General features: G+C 48.7%; 1 protein-coding gene across 2 annotated transcripts in view; it reads left to right on the top strand.

Annotated features, from left to right (window-relative positions):
* Positions 1-20,410, top strand: part of MYO18B (myosin XVIIIB) — a 218,080-nt gene that overhangs the window by 181,003 nt on the left and 16,667 nt on the right. For both annotated transcript variants that reach the window (XM_068563218.1, XM_068563217.1), the window contains exons 39-41: positions 7,322-7,452; positions 16,264-16,308; positions 17,562-17,699. In XM_068563218.1, the coding sequence (XP_068419319.1) occupies positions 7,322-7,452; positions 16,264-16,308; positions 17,562-17,699 (314 nt within the window). The remainder of the gene's footprint in view (positions 1-7,321; positions 7,453-16,263; positions 16,309-17,561; positions 17,700-20,410) is intronic.

Below are 20,410 nucleotides of genomic sequence, written 5' to 3'. Positions count from 1 at the left end.
GAGGCAATTTGTTATGTAGCAATAAATAACTAATACAGACTGGGGGTTGTAATCCAGAATTTGGTTGTAACACTTGACAATCGTAATTCTGGATTTATTGTAATGTTTTCCTTGAAATATACAACTAGAAGAGTGTGCAAATCTTAAAAGTGTACAGTTGGATGAATTTTTACAGACTGAAAACACCCTCGTCTGTTTTTAATAATGAAGCCTGGATATAGCCCAGACGCCTCTGTGCTCTGTACCGGTAATTCTCCTGTTTGCTCTCAGATTCATTCCCACCGTTTCTCTGCTGTGCTCTAAACTGTTTTAAGAGCTTGCTTTCTGGTAGGTTCAGCCAAATGAACGGCAGTGAGGGACAGTTGAAAGACAGGAGAAGGAGAGGAACCAGAGTATTTCTCCCTCTCTCGCACTGCCTTGGGGTTGGGGGGCATCCCTGACTGCAGCCCAGCCTCTGTAATTCCGGATCCCGTTTGGGACCCTCCTCCCTGACTGCAGCTCCCATTGGGCAGCCCTGCTGTTGCCCGTTGGATGGCCCAACTTCTTGGCTTTTCCTTCCAGCCCTAGGTTGGCAGTGCCTTCCTGTAGCTGTTAATCTCTTCTGGCTTCTCATCTTTTCCATCACCTGAAAAACCAATTCCCTATATTAAATTCCTTTGGTTGAATGATCTAGAGTGATTTCTAGTTTCCTGACTGATACAGGCTCCTTGGAGGCATTGCATTAAATCCTTCTGGCTTCAACAAAAAAGTATCAGGTTCATAGAATTCATTTTCTGAAAAATGAGGCTATCCTCACTATACAGTCCCTGCAGGTTTCATGTTTTCGGACTCTTTACTTTGAAAGAAGGAAATGGGAACCTTTGTTATGTATCAAGTACGTGCCACAGTATATATATATATATATATATACCAGATATAATATATATATATATATATATATATATATATATATATATATATATACCAGATATACGCAGTTTTACATTATTTCATTTGTTCCTTGCAATACTGTTTGTCGCAGAATAACACTGTCATTTTAACAGATGAGGAACTGAAAGTAAGAAAGGGTTAGTAATTCTTCAAAATTCACACAGTGCTTCAGGGTTCATCTAGTCCTAAAGCCAGTGCTTCTCCTGCTGCTCCCATGTTGTTGGTAGTTTGCATCTCCCCCTCCCCACCAGCCAGGGTCCCTCCCGAAGTGTGGTTGGGCTTCAGCTTCCCTGGGTTTCATAGAGCGCTCATCAATTTTCAAGGAGAAATACCAGCCCCACCCCCGCCGCAACAAACTTATATAAGTGTCTTCTTTGAGGATTCAGGAGGCATTTCCAGGAGGATTGAGATCATTTGAAATGTGGCAGAGTTGGGAGTTCCAGTTGATGTTGGTGGATGGAGCACAGGGCAGTACTGGGGTGAAGCACTTAGCTTGGTGGTTCAGAGAAAGGACTCAGGCCCCACACTGCCTGGGTCTGTGCAGTGATTGATTAGGCATGCCTGCCACAGGCGAAGAAAAGGACAGGAGGAGTCGTGAGGTATTTCCTGACCCTTTGGAAACAGGCAGGCCTAAGCTTGAACCTACGTGTCACTGTCTAGCTGGGTGACTTTGGGATCTTTGATGAGTCTCTCTCTGTGTATGTCACCACATCATTAAAATAAAACACTTTGTAGGATGATTATGAAGAAAGGACATTGTCTAGTGACAACTACCTTCTCCCTAGTCCCCTTCCAGCTGGAGGTCGGGCTCTTTCTCAGTCTTAAATAAGAGAATCTGATGCATCACTTGGGGTTTTCTAAGGGGCACCCCAGCTCTTTCCCAAAGTGGGACTGAACACTTCCTGCTAATGCTCACTCCATTGCCAATATGGCCTTGGAGCTCTTGCCAGGACACAATGCACGGGGCTTTTACTTTCCCCCATAGCCTCCTTTCTCCCAGGCAAGTGACCCTTGGACAATTTGAATGAAACAGCGGCAGTTCCTCATAACCTTGCTTTCTGGGAAGACTTCCCCCAGCTCTGGAGACACAGGCATCCTTGGATGAAGCAGGAGCAAATAGAGGCAAAGGGGAAAATAGCTGTGGGCTGGGGTCAGGAGACCTGGGTCCACTCTAGCCTGTCATGTCTTGGGTGCATGTCCCTGGGCAAGTGACTTAACCTTCCTGAGGCTCAGCCTGCTCATCTGTAAAATGGGGATAATGAGGCTGCCGTGAGAGGCGTTGAGCAGGTGGACCAGGGAGTTGTTTATTGCAGTGCAGAGAGAAATGAAGTCCTGTATTTTTAATTTTCTGATAATAAAAGTAAATCATATTCTTTGCAGAATATCGGGAGAAGTATAAAAAAGGGGGGAAGAATCACCTGATATCTCACTGCACAGAGATAATAGCTCTGCTACGAGTTTGTTGTAATGTTCTCGCGTTACTTTTTATGTGTTTATATTGTACGTGATTCTGAGGGTTTTTATAAAGATAACGTGAGATAAGGGTTTTTTTCAAACATTTAGTAGCACGCCTGCCCACGTGAGAAATAGAAATAAATACATTCATTTATTAACTATTCACAAATACTTATTAAGTATGTGCTGTGTTTCAGACTGGGAATATTTGTGTGTGTATCTGTAAATACACAGGAGAACACACATTCACACGTATACATATTTATGTATTTACATTTATACATTTACATTTCTATATACTACATGTATACTTTATATAAACGTATATTTATACACATTTACACAGCATATGCATGTGCGTATAATTTTTTCTTAACACCAGGCTCTGTAACATGAAGTCTCTATTTGTCATTAGCACATAAGAAAAGAATAACAAGATGAATTTTCATCAGGTTTTGAGGATGTTTTGAGATAGTCTGATCTATAATACACACTAGGTGAAATTAACTTTGGGAGGCCTTGCGGGACACCTCCAAAGTTTAGAGAGGCAACCTCCAGAGCCACAGAAAGTGACATAGGAGAGTCCTGTGCATCTGCAGGCAGGAGAGGGTCCTCTGAAGATTGAGATGCCCGGGGCAGAGAAACCAGACAAGAGTTTTAAATATTAGCCTCTAATGGAACATCACGAGAGGAGATGATTTTAATTGCAGCCACTAATTATCGTACAAACTGCTCCCAACATGGGCGACTCCACACGGCACGTTCCAGGGAGAGCAGCTTGGGAGTTTAACAAGGGTTGATGTGATGCCGGGGGGGGGGGGTGGGGGGTTGGAGGCTGGCGCGTACATATACCTCGTAGTCTTGTGTTGATCTCTGTGTGCGTGGTGTGTATTATGTGTGCCTTAGTGAGTGTCCCTCCTTCATTCACCTCTTACAGTCATGCAGTAACGCCATTCACTCAATCCCAAAACATATTGAGTGCCTGCTCTGTTCTAGACAGCAGCAATACAGAAAGATCAGGGCCCTGAAAGAATGATGCTCATGGAAGTTAAGATTTTATCTATACTGCCTGTGCCTAGATCAGTGCTGCTGGCACATAGTTCATGCTCAGTAGATGCTTATTGAATGAATGGTATGGCAGTGTGTATATATATATATATATATATATATATATATATAATGAATATATAATAATCTATGTTAGTATGTTGTGTGTCTATTACAATGTATATCAGTACATTGTAGCTGAGGAGTAATATGGACATACAGTATATTTATTAGTAGGTTTCTATTGTATACATCTTACTGTCTAAATAGTTTTGTTCCCTAATTTTCCCCCCAACTTCTTCCTGCTCCAAGCCCCCAAAGAGAGAGAAAAACAGAGAAGACCAGGCTCACGCTTGGCCTCAAAGCACAATCCCATTTGCGTAGCAGTCCTGACCCGATCCTGAGCGCTGCTGGTCACGGAGGTGGAAGAAGGCCCGAGGGGGGGGCCTCCCCTGTGCCCCCTTCTCCTGGTGCACCACCCTCCATGTCTCTCGAGCCGTCTCTGGCTTGGGCCTTGTTTTGTCTGCCCCCAGGAGACTAGTGTGGGCACCGCATCCATTTCGCCTAATGACTTGGTCTCGGCAATCAGCAGACTAGTTGGTTTTCAAGTTGAAACAGGAAAGGTTTGCTGATTGCTGATTACACAGACTCTGAATTTCCCAAATCCGTCTCCCTGGGAGGTTCCTCCTGAGCCTGAGGCACGTCCCCAGGCAGATGGGGGTGGGGCGCGGAGGGCAAGGGGCACAGTGGAGGGTGGCGGTAGCGGCAGGTCCCCGGAACCACAGGCTTCATCTGTCTGTTGATGGTTTTCTTGCTCTCAGCATTCCTTGCTCTGCCTAGTTAACTCACCCTCTAAGCTGCCCTTGCTTTCCACCCCTGTCTTTCCTCTGCAGATGGTGAAAAAGCTTTCAGAGTCCTGCATTCCAGCCTCCTTATTCTCTGCGTGACCTTGGCAAACCTCCCCGGTGATGTGGGGACACCCACCCAATTGCTCCTCGTTCCCCTCTGAGTGTTGAAACGTAGTAATGCCACCACTGGCCAAGCCTTTCCTCTCTGCCAAGCTCATTCGATCCTCACAACAGCCCTGGGAAGGGGACTACGGCTGCCCCCGTTTTACCCGTGGGGTCAGAGAGGTTGAATAACTTGCTGAAAGTCACACAGCCAGTGAGTGGTAGAGCTGGGATTCGAACCCAGTCATCCTGGCTCCAGAGCCTACTTTCACTTTCATGATATTACGGATCTGATGCATCTCAGGTCCCTATTTCCTCTGCGCACCTGCTTGGTCCTGGCTCAGAGCCACCTGTCCCTGAGACCCAGCATCCTTCCCCTCCCTGTCCTCTGTCCGCCAGGAGGCTTCACGCGGATCGAGACTGTAAGACCTCGTTGCTCCCTCCGTGTGACGTTGACATGGGCCAAGGTCACCCAGGCACAACCAGGAGGGGACATCTGGGCTCTTCTCTCTCAGCTCGTGTGGCCTAAGGGCCTCACCTGAGAACCCAAGACTTGGCTGTCCGGTTTTGTGGTCTCCCGGCTGCATGACCTTGGGTGGGTCTTTTTGCTGTTCTGGTGCTCAGTTTCCTCGTCTCTAAAAGAAACATTCGCCACGTGCCTGGAATGGCCCAGACATGGACATGGGTAGCATCTCCGTGTCTTACAGATACACGGGTGCCTCGTCCCCTCGCCTCCCAGGGTCGCTGTCATCCTGGCCCACTAGCAAGAAGCAGCGCTCAGGCGACGCTCCTGTAATCTCCTGGGATTGTGTGCCCAGCCATCTTCCTCGGTGTCTTTATGAGCTGACAGGCTCGCATCCTGGGCGAACACCCCCCTCACCGTCCCACGGTGTGTCGTTTCCTCTGACGGTCCACCGACCTCCTGCCTGGGGGCCCTGCCTCAGACCGTTCCTCACCTTGTCAGCACCAAGATGGGGATTTCACAGCTGGCAGTTTCAACCAACGGCACCACTCCCCCACCTCTCCACGCCACCCCTTCTCTCGTCAGCTGGGCTTGCTTCTTTGGCTTTCTTGGTCTTTGCTCACTCTCTCTCTCAAATTGGAGAAGACTCAAAATCAGTGTAAAGGCACAGATTTACAGTACCGCGAATGGACAAGCTGATCTGCCGTGCAGAGCTGAGCGTGTCCCTCTAACGAGGAGCAGCCCTGGTCCCCGCGGGCTTTCACTGGGGCGGGCACACAGAGCCCCAGAAAGATCACTGGCCTGGGAGCAGGGCAGACTCCTTGCTGCCTTGAGTGACTTCAGTGGCCTCGGTTTCCTCATCTACAAAATAAAGAAAAACAATCCCAGGCTCAGAGAGGGACTGTGAACCGTTCACGGTCCCGCAGCTAGTGGGTTGCGTGGGGAGCTGGGAATTGTGCTTAGATTGACCCTCAGTCCTTATGTTTTCACCCCTTCACGCTCTCATCAGTTGGTATATACATGTCTCTTAAGACAACAGTCAAAAAAGAAACTTGACATAATTAGAGCAGCTCAAAAGAAAACTCCTATCCATAACCCCTCTTTGCTGCCATCCATAAATATTCTCAACTCTCCAAGTGTTTTCCCAACTGCATGTGTGCTATCTGCATGTAGACTTGGGCACGATATTCTCTGTTCTCTTCTGCTTGCTTAACGTTATTTCACAGAAGCGTTCCATACTGCCACCATCCTTATTTCTAATGTTGACGTCTGCCTAATAGCATCAAGGTGACATGCTGTGATTTCCGTAACCAGTCCCAGTTGCTGGGTGACAAGGCGGCTCTCAGCGTCTCGTGTCATCAGTGGCACTGCCCCAGGCATCCTCGGGTACAGAGCCTTGCTCTGTGTTTTGGTTTATACCCCATGGGATTAATTCCCAGAAGGTGGGTTTCTGGTTTTAACCCAGGGTTTCTCAGGTTGGACACTGTTGACATTTGTGTGAAGTAATCCTTCATGGTGGAGGTTGCCCTGTGCGTTATAAGATGCTGGGCAGCGCCCTTGGCCTCTACTCTGCTGGATGCCATCAGACTCCCAAGTGTGACAACCAGAAATGCCTCTGGATGTTGCCTGATGTCCCCTGGAGGGCAGACTCACCCTCAGTTGACAATCATTGTGTTAAAGGGGAGGAGTGTGGGAATAACGTTACAAATGAAAGAGATTTTCCAGAGAGTCTGGACAAAAATCCAATCAGGGCAGAAAGTAACGGGATGAGCATGGAGAGTCAGATGCACCAAGCTTGGGTTCCAGCTTGAGTTCCAGTTCAAGCTTGCGCTCCCCCAGGCCTCATTTCCTCATCTGTGAAATGGGATCAGTAATAAAGAGCCACGTGCCAGACTTGTGAGGAGTGAGTGAGGCCAGGAGCATGAAACGCTGAGCACAATGCTGGGCGTGGAAAGGTCTCAATAAACGCCAGCGGTGCTGGCCGGCTCTACGGGGAGCCCCACTGAGGTTTCCATCTTTGCCTTTTGCTGCCTTTGAGGATGGAAAGTTGGGGGAGTCTAGGTGACAGAGTTGTGAGGGACCCGTTCTTGTTCTGCCCTCCCCCCAGTCTCCCGCTCCACATCCATCCCTGGGACAGAGACTCAGCTTCCAGAACCAGCCTCCGCAACTCTCCTGGGAAACATTCATTGACTCATCCATTGACCCATCTATCCAGGGTGTCCACTTGGGGCCGGCACCCCCGGTGTGGGTGAGTGAGCTCTGTGCGGGGCCGTGCCCTGGAGCCCCCAGGCATCCACTTCCTCCTCTGTAAAATCCAGAGCATCTGAGGGACCACGAGCCTGTCCGTAGAGAGAGCCCCTCGTGGGCACGCACCACGTCACAGGGTCCCAGTGAGCGCCAGGCTCCTCCCCAGAGCTCTCGTAGGCGGGTGGGGGTCTTGCCCAAGGTCAGCGTGTGCTGTGGTCTCTGTCTCCAGGAGAAGTACGTGGAGGAGCTCACCGCAGTGAGACAGACCCTCCAGACAGACCTGGAGACGTCCATCCGGCGGATCGCCGACCTGCAGGCAGCCTTGGAAGAGGTGGTGTCCAGCGACAGCGACACGGAGAGGTAAGCTACCAGGAGCCGGCTGGGGCTGGGCGTGGCAGGTGGGCTGCACCCTGGGGAGCTCTGCAGCCTTCAGTGGACAGTGCTTCCCCTCTCAGGTGTGGGGGTCCAGGGACTGAGGCGCGCCAGGGCGTGGGAGGAATAACTGGCCGCCTCAGGCCAGCAGAGGCAGGATGCTTCCCCGCTGGTGGTGACATCTCCGTGTTACCGCCAAACGCCTAGAGCCCGGCTCGCCCATCTTGCTGTGGGGTCTCCACCTCCATCTCAGCCTCTGCAGCAAAGCCTGGGTGACAGGGAGAGACGTTTTCTTTGTGTAGAAAATGAGACGGTGAGGGGCGGGATGCCCTGAGTTACCCGTCAGGTGTGGTTCCTCCCGGGACCAGCCAGCCACCTCTTACTGGGGTGTGGGCAGGGCCAGCTGCCGACCGGCGGGAGGTGTGGGTGAGCCAGGCAGCAGGGGAGGAGAGAGAGTTGTGTGTGGGCTGTGGTCCAGCCAGTGGGAAGAACCAGGCATCTGTGTTAGAGCTGACCACGCCCAGTCCAGAAAAAAGACTGGAAGGAAACACACCAATGTTCTAATACGTTGGGAAGGCATTACTAAATGCCTAAATTTTGACCTAAATTTTTGGCTTTTTCAGGCTTATGTAGATTTTCTCAAATTTCTGCAATGAACCTGCACACACATCCCTAGCTGTACTAGCGTCCTCTTTGGGAGATCTTGCTCATATAAGTCATGTACTTTATACCCTGATATGAGACCATGAGCACATTCTCTCCTTGATGCAGTCCTGGGCTGGTGACAGCTGCTCAGCAGCGTGTAGCCTCCGACTTTCCCATGAAGATGTTCATTCTCAGCATCAGTGTGACAGAGACCCAGTGGACTTGCCATGTTCTAGCCTGTAAATCAAGGACTTTATCTCCAGCGCCCTCAGTCTGTGCAAACATGGCTCCCACGCAAACATCATAAGGATTTCTACCACGCCCTGCTAGTTTCCACAGCTGCCAAATTGCTGGCGAAACGGCTAATACTGATGCTGCAGCTGCTTCCAGCTCAGGGTCACGTTCAAGAACCCCCTCTGCCTCCCCTCCTCCAGTTTTATTAGTGTCATGACAGAACTAACATCTGTAATTACAAACCCCTGGCGTCAATATTACCCGCGCGATGCTTGGCTGGCCTCTCCGTGAACAGAAATGCTAGGGCTTTTGCATTAATCATGATGGGAATTAATGGCTGTATATACTAGTATTTTGTGTTCTTTTTTGTGTGTGTGAATGGGCAAAGCTTCTAAACCATTTTTACTTGCATAGCAATAGATTGCTCTTCTAATCAACAGTGGAAGTTCTAAAAATAACACGGTTGGAAAGAGGCAGAGCGTCCGTGCTTGGAGGTGCGGGGACAGGCTGGGCAGAGGTGTGACAGAGAACAAGGAGCAGGTTCTCACCTGGGGCATGAGGTCCTGGCAGTGAGGCCACAGGTGGTTGCAGACGTCACTCCGGTCTCTGTCTATAGGGGATCCCCTCAGGCCGTAAAGGGACCCTGCCTGCACCCTCCTCCTAACAGGAGATTCTTTTGTCTGTCTTTGCTCCAGGTGACAAGCCTCGTGCTCACCCCCTGGTTCCCATCCAGCTTTTCTGAGCTCTAGTCCCTGGGCCCCCGGAGATCCAATCTGAACCCCTAGCTTTCTGTCTGCATCTTCATGATCTTTTGTCTCTGGGGCTTTACATCTTTGTCTCGGCTGGACGTCTGGTGCCTTTTCCTCGTCCGAATCTCCAGTGTCCGCCCAGCACCTGGCTCACGCTTCCTGACGTTGGAGGGGCCCTGACCTGCATCTCAGGGTTGTGCGAGGGGTGAAATGATCATAGAACCCCAGGTGTGAAGAAATACATCTTGTACCTGGAAGAGCCCAGGCGATGCATGGGATTCTTGCAACTGGAAGTGGGGGCGGCTTGGGGAGGGCGCAGGCGCTGCATTTCAGCCAGCCTGATTTCCAGTCAGGGATCCAGCGGTTCATGTCTGCCTGACCTTCTGTGAGTTATTCAACCTCTCGGAGCCTCAGTCTCTTCATTTGTAAGACGGGTTGATAATAAGAAGTAAGTGAAAAAATCTGACCCAGGTTTATTAGTACCTTTTACCTGGCAGGGGCTCAGTCATCATCAGTTTCATTCATTCATTCATGTGATTGATTCTACGTGTTCCACACCAGACACTGTGCTGAGTGTTTGTCTTATTCCACTTGCTTCTTGTTATCACGTTTCTCCATCTTACAGATACAGGGAGATTGAATAACTTGCCCGAGGTCAGGCGGAAGTTAAATTCCTGAGGGAGTAGTGAGGGAGGAGAGCACAGGTATGGTCTCTGCCTTCGTGGAACCCACATTGTGATGGGCAAGCGTGTGTGTGTGTGTGTGTGTGTGTGTGTGTGTGTGTCTGTGTGTGTGTGTGTGTGTGTGTCTGTGTGTGTGTCTGTCCCCGCCCATGAATACAGTGGACAGACTGACGAATAAAATGCTAGGATACAGTAGGAATTACAAAGACAGAGAACGCAGAGCTCTGATGAATAGCAAGGGAGGTAGACATACATGCCCTCTCTGAGAGGAAGAACTGAACTGAAACCTGGATTAAAAGAAGGAGCCAGACGCGGGAGCTCTGAAGAAAAGTGAGTCAGGGCAAATGAGGAACATTCTAGGAAGTGAAAGTTGACCAGTGTGCCCGAGTGAGATCAGTGGGAAAGAAAGGCTCTCCTCCTCTTGCTCGTTCCCTCTCTCCCACCTTTCTTCCCCTTTTGAAGTGGCCCATGGAAGCCCACCGTGTCCCCGTGAAGCGCCCGAACCCCAGGCAGGATTGACGGGCACAGTGTGTGGGGTCCACCGTGGAATGAGAACGCGGGGCTTCTTGTTCAGAATAGGTTCGGAATTCCAAGGCAGTCACAGCAGAGTGTCACACCAAGCACAGGCCCCTCTGGGCAAGGGCTGCAAGCCTGCAAAGCCAGCCCTGAGCCCAGGGTGGTTCTCGGGAAGCATCTCCTAATGCTCAGTAGGCCTTGGTCCTGACTCGCTGTCTTGTAACTTAGATTTGAAACTTCCACAGAGCGTGGGTTTCAATAATAGCATAGGAGTGGGGGAAGACCGGGGAAAAGTTGCCACAGAGAAGCCTCAGCACTTCTCAAGTCTCAGTTTCAGAGGATTAGTGTCGTGCAAACCATGCTGTCTGGCCGCAGCGCAGCTAAGTTGGTTATCAACAATACAAAGAAATACGTGCGCCGCTGGGTTCTAGAGCCGCCGTCCAGAGCAGAGCCCCAGCTCCTGCCCCAGGGCCAGCCCGAGCTCTTCCCCAGCCTGACAGCTCAGCCCTGCACTCCCCTCTTAATTGCCTCATCGCCTGGGGAAAGAGGGTTGGATTGGAGCCTGAGGGATTGGGCCGAGGTCTGTCTCCAAACTGAGCTCTCAATTAGGATTCAAACCCACCCTGGGAGAGAGAGAGAGAGCGAGTGGTGCTTCAGCTGGAGGTGAGTTTCTTTGGGAGACTTGTTCAAATTAGGAAAAGTCGCATTTCCCCATGTTGGGTATTAGATCCCAGTGTATCGGGCCTTCCAGGCTGGAAACGCGGCTACGTGCTCAGAAAGCCAGGTGGCCAGTGCGGCAGCATTTAAACGCGTACCCGCCTGCACCGGGGCCCTTGCGGTGTAACTTAAGACTGTGGCGTCAACCTCCTTAGATTAATGGAGAAATGCTTTAAGCTGTTCCCCCAGGCCTGGAGCCTGATTATTACTCATGGAGGGAGGGGTGCATCAGCTGACAGCCCCATCTGTTCCTGGCCCAGGGTCTGCAGCTGCTCTGTCATCACCTTGGCTGGGAGTTTGGGGCAGGGTCGGGGGGAGTGTGGAGAGGTCAGTGGATGACCCCTGACTCCTGGGGTCAGCCAAGAGTGTCTCCACACCAGCTGGCCCCATCTGAGATGAAGGCCCTGGAAAGGAGTTCTCTGTTGCTGTGTTGAGTGTAAGTTGTACATTTTCCAACATACGTCCTTTTAACTTGGCTAAAACAAGGCTGCAGCAGGACAAGTAGAAAGATCTGAGTCTAACCAAAGATTGCAGCTGCCACTGAGAGCATAATTCTGAGTTAACTTTTACTCATCAGTGGGCCCAGGCTCTGGTCAGACTCTAACGGTCCCTGCTACAAAGTAGGACGGGCTCTGGGACTGCCCGCGTCTCTTTTCCCACAACTCTCTTACCTTCTAATTTTGCTTAGAAGGAAGAGCTTAAAGCACTTCTCCATTATTCTAAGGCATCCAAGTTACATCACAGGGCCCTCATGCAGAATAGCACATTTAAATGATGCCACAGAGGACACCTGTCTTTCTAAGCATCTTTCTAGCTTGGAAGGCCTGGATACCCAGCTAGCGGGGTTCGTGGGGAATGAGGGCTCCAAACTGCTGTATCCACGCTGGCATTACAGGACACCATGATCATTGGGCTAATACTCTTTCCTGAGGACTTACTTTGTGCCAGGCCACACAGCCTACCTGTCTCACATACGTAGTTCTCACAACAGCTCTTTGAGGTTGGTAACCATTATCATCCCCAGTTTACAGATGAGGAAACTGGAGCTTAGATAGGTCAAGAAACTGGCCCCAGCTCACACAGTAAGTGATGGGGCCGGGACTTGATTTCCAGGTTGACCCCATCACCCACACCTCCAGTGACTAAGCTTTGCTGTCATGTCAAACGTACCCCATCTTTCCCCTTTCTGTTGTCAAGGTCTTTGTTCTCTGCCAAGTAACTGGCCTGTCATTCTGGTGAACTTGTGTCTGTCACTGTGATGTGGTGCCAGTGCATTCATGTGTTACTTCCCAGGCAGTGTTCGCATTCAGGCTGGAGCTGTCTAGCCAAGACTCCCCTGAAAGGAGTACAACAGAAGACATTTAGTTACTTCTCTTGCTCATCAGCAATCCCCCTGTCCACAAGTGCCTGGCCCAAGTTCCTCTTGAAAAGTCACATGCACCAAGGCAAGAGAAAGAACCACTGACCACATGTCAGGAGATGAGGGGAAAACCAGGCACCACATATCCTGTTCCAGTGCTGGCTGCACTGCCAAGGAGATCAGGACCATGGACAGGTCACCTGCCCTTCCTGGGCCTCTGCTTGCCCGCCCAGCAGATAAACAACATCATCATCATCATCACCATATCATCATTGTCATCATCGATGAGAACCTCCCATGTTAGGGCAGGAGGTATGGTCACGAACAGGCAAACGTGGATCTGCCTCATGGAGCTTGAAGTCCAGAGACTCTTTCTTCTTGTGGTGGAAGGGTCAGTGGGTTTTAAACTCCTTTAAGAAGAACCCCCTCTTTTACACCAAAGCAAACTCCTATAGAAAATTCTAGTTTAGGTTGAAGTACAGCCGTCCTCTGATCGGAGTGAGAGAGGACATTTCCCCATGGGTGGACTCAGTGTTTGAATTTGCTCCCTTCTGAAAGGGCTCTTCCCCCCCAGACTAGAGACTCATTTATTTTGAGATGTCCAGTTGTGCCAGATGAATTAACACCAGCCTGCACCTTGGTTAGTTGCATTGTGCTCTGCAGACATTCCTGTGCCGGGTTCAATTAAAGATCGAACCAGTGAAGTGGGTGAGGAAGTATGCCCAGCTGCCCAGACCTTGTCTCCTACAGAGTTCAAGGCCAGATGCCTTAGGATTATGGAGACATTAGCTTGCCCAGGCACCCACCAGGATCTCTGGGCGCACCCTCTTGTAATCAGGGTCATGGACTCCTGGGGTGGGAAATGGGCTTGAAGCCCCTCCCTCTCTATCATCATGCCTCAAGTCCCACCCCCACTGCGGCCCGTGTTTGCCCTTCCTCCCTGCTTGCAGGCACGAGAAACCTTGTTCCAGGTACAACTCACCCTCTCTGCTTTTAAGGCACATGCCACACTGTTTTGAACGCTACGGCTTAGGCCGCAATTCTTTTGTCTTTCTATGAGCATTTCAGAAGATGTAGCCCTGCTCACGCAAACCCCTCCCTCCGCTTCCCAGGGCCCTTGCCTACCACATTCTAGCTTCATTGGTCAGCTGGAACCAGTGTCCTTAACTGGGGTCTGTGAACTAGTAGGTCGAGGGAGGGGGTGTCCACACATGAGTTCTAGAGATTATACTCTGAACCCTCAGATACTGAACTAAAATTTGAGTCTGTGTTTGTGCATTTGGGGAAATGGAAGTTCCTTGGTCTTCATATAAGATGCTCATAGGGACTTCCCTGGTGGTCCAGTGAGTAAGACTCTGTGCATGCATGCCGCAACCAACAGTTCACATGCCGCAACTGAAAAAGAAGATCCCGCGTGCTGCAACTAAGTCCTGGCGCAGCCTGAATAAGTAAATAAAAATAAATCTTAAAAAAAAAAAAGCTCATAAAAGGCCCAGGACTCCTGCTCTAGGGCCTAAGTGCATCCTCTCCATTGCACATAATTTTTAAGCATCCAAGCATCTTGGCTCAAACGCCTCATTTCACAGACGGGGACACCTGACACCCCGAACAGGGAAGAGAGGAGGCCAAGGCCATACAGTGAGAACACGAGGATTCAGTTGCCTTTCCTCACAGTCTGGTGTTCCTTCTGCAGCCCCAGCGCATAGAGCCTTAGAAGAGACTCAGGCCACCAGCAGGAATAAAGCTGGTTCTACTCACACTGGCCACTTCAGTTAAAGTTTTTAAGTATTTTTAAATAGTTTGTTTAGGGCTTCCCTGGTGGCGCAGTGGTTGAGAATCTGCCTGCCAACGCAGGGGACACGGGTTAAGGCCCCGGTCTGGGAAGATCCCACATGCCGCGGAGCAGCTAGGCCCGTGAGCCACAACTACTGAGCCTGCGCATCTGGAACCTGTGCTCCGCAACAAGAGAGGCCGCGGCACTGAGAGGCCCGCGCACCGCGATGAAGAGTGGCCCCCATTTGCCGCAACTAGAGAAAGCCCTCACAACCCAACACACCCAAAAAAACAAATAAATAAATAGTTTGTTTAAAAGCTGTATCAGAAAAAATTTATATAGATCCTCAAGATTTAGGGTCACTTACAAAAATACTTTTATTCTATTGCAGGGGTTTTCTATTGCTGTCATAGCAAATTAGCTCAAATTTTATGGCTTATTATCTTACAGTTCTGTTCATTAGAAGTCCAGTCTAATCTCCCTGGGCTAAAATCAAGGTGTCAGCAGAGCTGTGTTCCTCTGGAAATTCTAGAGGAGAATCCATTTCCTTGCCTTTTCCAGTTTCTAGAGGATACCCGCATTCCTTGGCTTGTGGCCCCTTCCATCCTCAAAGCCAGAAATGTTGCATCTCTGACTCTTCTTCCGTAGCCACATGCCCCTCTGACCACATCTGGGAAAAGGTCTCTGCTTTTAAGGATTGGAGTCATTAGACTGGGCCCACCCCAATAATCCAGGATAACCTCCCTGTCTCAAGATCCTTAACCTTAACCACATCTGCACAGCCCTTTTTAACATGTCAGGAAACACAGTCATAGGTTCTTGGGATTACGGATTAGGATCTTGACATCTGTGGGGTCATTATTCTGCCTCTCAAGGGGTCGTTCACAAAAGGTGCTTTTTGTTAATACTGGAGAAGTCAACAAGTTTTTCTTTAAAAGGCCAGATAGCAAGTATTTCAGGCTTTTCAGACAATGGGGTCTCTGTTGCAACTACTCTGCTCTGCCACTGTGGAGCAAAAGCAGTCGTGGACAAAATGCAAATGAGTGGGAGTGGCTGTGTTCCAATAAAACTTTATTTATAGGAGCAGATGTGTAGGTTAGATTTGGCTCATGGCCATCATTTACAGACCCCTCTTCTATTGGATTCACCAGGCATCGTCTGAGAGAACATCTGCTCTAGCCTTTTCCCTGGGGCTAAAGGGACGAATAAGATGTGTTCTTGGCCTGTGAGGGGCTCTTTCAGTCTGGTGGGGATGAATAGGTGTTAGTAGAGACCCCGAGAGTGACCGGCCCTTGAGGGTAGGGACCAAGGAGCTGAAGGTGCATCCTTCAGAGGAAGTGACCAGGGCTTCTGGGAAGGAATTGCCCAGATTTCACTGAAGAATAAAGCTGGGAGGTCCCGGCCTGAGGAACCAGGATTAAAACGACAGCTCAGGTGTCTGAGGTTTGTGGTTTGGCTGTCTGCACCCGTACCTGGGTGGTTGCACTCTGGTTAAGGGCATGAGCTGAGTAGCTCTTACAGACCTGGGATTCAAAGCTGCGTGACCTTGGACAAGGGTGTCAGCTTCCTCAACTCCAGGAGGGAGACTGGCAAGGTGGTTAGTGGGATCGCGTGTAATGCGTATTTGTTGAATCAAGGGATGCTCCCAAGAGAATAGCTACTACTGTAATTAACTCAGAGTTTCCCAGAATGCACTGGGAAAGCCGACCACCGCATCCCTGTGTCTGATTTGCAGACACTCACAAAGAACATAGAGCAAATGCTGTGCTCGTTGACAATCATGATGCTATTAATAGCAGTACTAGTTGTACTAAAACAGGAGGAGTGGTAATGGTTGCTACCCTTTAATTAACATTGCTTATTTGCCAAGAACCACGCTGAGATCTTGATAAGGGTTATCTCAATCTGCTCCACAACTCTGGGGGAGGAGGCCCATTATTAGCTACATTTTACAAAAGAGCACAGGAGGCTCAGAGAAGACAAGTGACTTGCCTAAGATCACACAGTGGCAAAGGTTGGAGGTGGGACTCAAACCCAAGTTTATTTAACATCAGAGACTGGGTTATTCCTCAGCCCCTGGCAGCACAAGGATAACAGACTCTTTCTCGTGCCTCCTTCTAGTGTCCAGACAGCAGTGGATTGTAGCGGCAGTGGTAGAAAAGAGACGTAAGTTAACCCTGAGTAGAACTGAGCCAATTACACCAAAGCCAAAGACGAGCCCCTGGCCCTCTGTGTCCAGTTTGCAGAAGGAACATCCACACCCACCTGGAGAGTTATCCGCAGTGCCCACAAGAGCTCTGACTCTATGGTCATAACATATAGCCCCGGGGATGTACTATTGAACCGTCCAACTTCTCCCAGACAAAGAGAAGCTCATGACTTACCATGCCACTGTCCTCAGACACCGTCAATGGCTCCCCATTGCCTCAGAAGAGACTTTTAGACTGACATTTGAGCCCTGCACATTCTGACCCTTACTTCCTCCTCCACCTGGGACTCCTGCTTTCCATATCATCCGTGCCTTCCTTACCTATGTGTGTGCTGTTCCTTCCAGGCCTGTGTAGCCAAGCCCTAACCTTCAAACAAGATGTAGCTCAACTGCCACTGCTTGATTCCTTCCCTTATGCCTCCAAGAAGCAAATCAGGGCTCCCTCCTTGTCCTCCTTAGAACCTATCTTGTCTTTATCTACAGCATTGATAATTTTCTTTTATGGTTATTTATATAGATGTCTACTCTGCTAAAATGGGGTCTTGAGGGCAGGGTCAATGTTGGGTTCATGTTTATAGTTCCATCCCGTGGTGCCCAGCATAGAGTGTTCTATAAACAAACAAACAAATTTGTGAATATATCAATATATAAATTTATTATATATTATATATAATATATATTTGAGTGAATATATCAACCAGAAAATAAAATAATCATTGAATACCCACAGCAATGAGAGTCCCACACAGACCTCTCCCTGTGCTGCTTTCAGAATAGGGGGCATACAATAAGTCTCTGTCCCCAAAGACATTCCAGCTAAGGTAGGCAAGGAGTTAAGGCCTTCACATTTGACACAGTCCATGACCATATCATTTGGTATGAAATTCAGTGCCAAACTTTACTCCAAAATTAGAGATACCTCAGCATCTATATTAGAGTGTTTATCTTCCCAAGGAAGAGCAATGGTTATTAGCCCAGGCATTGGAATTGGGTGACCTTAGTCAAGACCCAAGCTGGCCTCCCCAAATCCCGTTACTCTCATCTATGTAAGAGGTGCAGCACCGCTCAGGGACGGTATTGTGAGCACTGATTAAAGTCAGGCATGTCAGCACTTAGCACAATGCCTGGCTCATGCTAAGGGGTGACTGTCTAGTTATTGTTGTTACTGTGGTTGTCATCATGTTGACAACATCTTGCATTCTGGTTCTAGAGATAACGTCTCCATCCTCAGCTCCCAGCCAGAGGGCAGTCTGCAGTCCTGGTTGAGTTGTACTCTGTCCCTGGCCACAGACACGGTGAGGACCCCCTCTCGACAGTCAGCCACCAGCAGCTGTATCCTCAGCCCCAGGTAAGAGTATCTCCCTGCTGCCTCTGGATGACCAATAGCTGAAAGAATCTCAGGCGTTGAAGGTTGCTGTTCAAGTCTTCCATTTCCTCTGTCCCAGACAAGGACAAGCATGGTCCAGTTTGAGGTGTGACCCTGCCACTTCCTAGCCGTGTGACTTTAGGCAGACCATTTGCCCTCTCTGAGCCTTCACTTCCTCACCTGTAAAAGGAAATATAATTATATTTACTGCTCCAAACAGGTGAAATGATGAGAATCTAATACAGCCCTCCCTAAAGCACAGTTTTCCAGATGATTTTAAATAGCAGGGGGTGAACATTTTAAAAAATAGCTGTGGATTTATTATAGTTGTTTTCTATCTAAGGCAAATCCTACTAGTTTTCCACTTATAGATAGTTATGGATTTAAATTTTTCTCTATAAACATATTTACTTAAAGTTTTTTGGTTTTGTTTTTCTTTTAATGGGGAGTCCATATAAAGACCGTTAGGCTGAATGATCTCCTCCTCAGAAATTTCAGCTTTGTTTGAATGTCAGAATTTTATATTTTTTTTCCTACCATAGAAGGAGACAAATTCAGTCACAGCCTGAGATGGGACCCTCACAAATCTATAGGACTGGCAGCAATAAGTTGCTCCAACAAATGGGCCCTGGGGCTCAGCCTTAGCTGTAGGACTTAAATCCATCTTCCCTCTTGCTTTTCAGCTCCATTCCGCTCAGCTCGTTTGGTTTTCCTTTTCAAGGGCAGCCCTCTTGTAATGAGGAGCTAATGGCCATAAATCAGAAATTATGGATTAAGCAGATGCGTAATTAAGATGAAATGCACACTGCTTGTGTGATAACAGAGGAACCAATGTGATAAGATAGAAAGAAAAATCACAAACTAATGGAGCAAACCCAGACAACCCCTTCCTGACTTGAAACGTGTTTGCTCTGAAGCAGGGAGTTGTCTCTACAAAAAGAAAGGGGTGGAAGTTCACTCCAAGCTTTTGGGCATATTTGGGAAATGACAAATGTCTGGCACGTGTCTGCTGATTATCTTAGGCTGAAAGATTTGATGTCGAAAATATCAAAGGGAGGCTCTGAGAATTGGGTGCATTGGGGGAGTTAATTAAAGCAAGATTATCTGGTTACCGCTCTTAATTAAAAACAAAGACCTGTGTGGAGAAAGAGCCATGTCCTCTATGAACTCCGGACGATGAGGACTTTTTCTCTCCTGGTAACTAAATACCTCTGTTTTTCCCCGTCAGCCAATGTATAAGGCAGCAGAAGCAGAACCTGAGGCAGCCAGAGCTGAATGTGAGAGCTCATTAACATAGTACCCAAGTTTCATAACTATAATTATATTAGGGTGCATGATAAGGAATTACACACTGAGTTGTTTGGTACCTATTTGAGTGGGAGGTGGGAGGCTGCAGTGGTTTCAGTACACGGACTGAAGTCAGAGCATCTGGCTTCCAATCCCACATTCGCTCCTCTGAAGCTGCGAGATTTGGGGCAAGTTTTTGGTTTTTTTAAAATAATTTTTATTGGAGTATAGTTGATTCACAATGGTGTGTTAGTTTCAGATGTACAGCAAAGTGAATCCGTTATACATATACATGTATCCACTCTTTTTTGGGTTCTTTTCCCACATAGGTCATTACAGAGTATTCAGTAGAGTTCCCTGTGCTATACAGTAGGTCCTTATTAGTTATCTATTTTATATATAGTAGTGTGTATATGTCAATCCCAATCTCCCAATTTATCCCTCCCCCCCCCCCCCACCATTCCCCCCTGGTAACCATAAGTTTGGGGCGAGTTGCTTAACTTCTCTGTTCATGTTTTCTTGTGAGTAGATCATTGTCAGGGTGAATGAGAGGATGCACTCAGAGCCCTAGAAAGAGCTCAAGAAAATTAGCTGCTTTATTAGTGTTGGTATCTATTTGATGCCCAGAGTAACCCCAGGAGACTGATATCATTACCCCCATGTTGCACAAGAGGGATCTGAGGCCCAGAGATTAGGGAACAACTGATTGAGGCAAAGACGGCCACACCCCAGTTCCTGTAGCTGAGCCTCGGGCAGCGCCTCCAGGCAGCCCTCTCTAGAGCCTAGTACCCCTTATCCTGCCTGCTCCCCCTCCAAGTCCTCAGGCTTGTCCAGCTGCAGTTCAGAGCAGAGGGGCCTGCGCCAAGGACAGCAGTGGGGCAGGAGGCAAGAAGAGACCATAAGCTCCGTGTCAGTTTTCTTCATGTTGGTGTCCCTTGGGCTGGCACACAGGTGGTGCTCCACAGATGTTTGTTGAATGAATAGCTGACCATGACATCAACACTTGAGCAGAAATACTAACTGTACTTGGTCACAGCTCATCACTGACTGTGACTCAGGGTCAGAAATGTGCTCCATGTCATTCAGCAAGTAAGTGAAAGAGGCAGGATTTGAACCCAGGTTTGAACGCCTCCGAAGCCTGTATTTGTGTTTGCCACACTGCCATGACTGACTTTTATCCAGGAGGTGGATCACTCACCTGGCAGAGTTTACTGGCAAAGAGCTGGCCCGTTATTAATATTAAAACTGCATAAGGATCCTTATTCAACACTCAACATCCATCCAACAGATGTTTATTAAGTGCCTACTGAGTGCCAGATTCCATGGCATTAAGCCCTGAAAATTTTAAGCCCTGTCCTTGGAATACGTTTACAATTTAAAGGTTCTAGAACTTCTGAGCTCGAAGG

This window comes from Eschrichtius robustus, chromosome 14 (assembly GCF_028021215.1).
Source record: "Eschrichtius robustus isolate mEscRob2 chromosome 14, mEscRob2.pri, whole genome shotgun sequence".
Taxonomy (NCBI): Eukaryota; Metazoa; Chordata; class Mammalia; order Artiodactyla; family Eschrichtiidae; genus Eschrichtius; species Eschrichtius robustus.
Note: the sequence above shows the minus strand (reverse complement) of the source record. Positions and strands in the feature narration are given on the sequence as shown.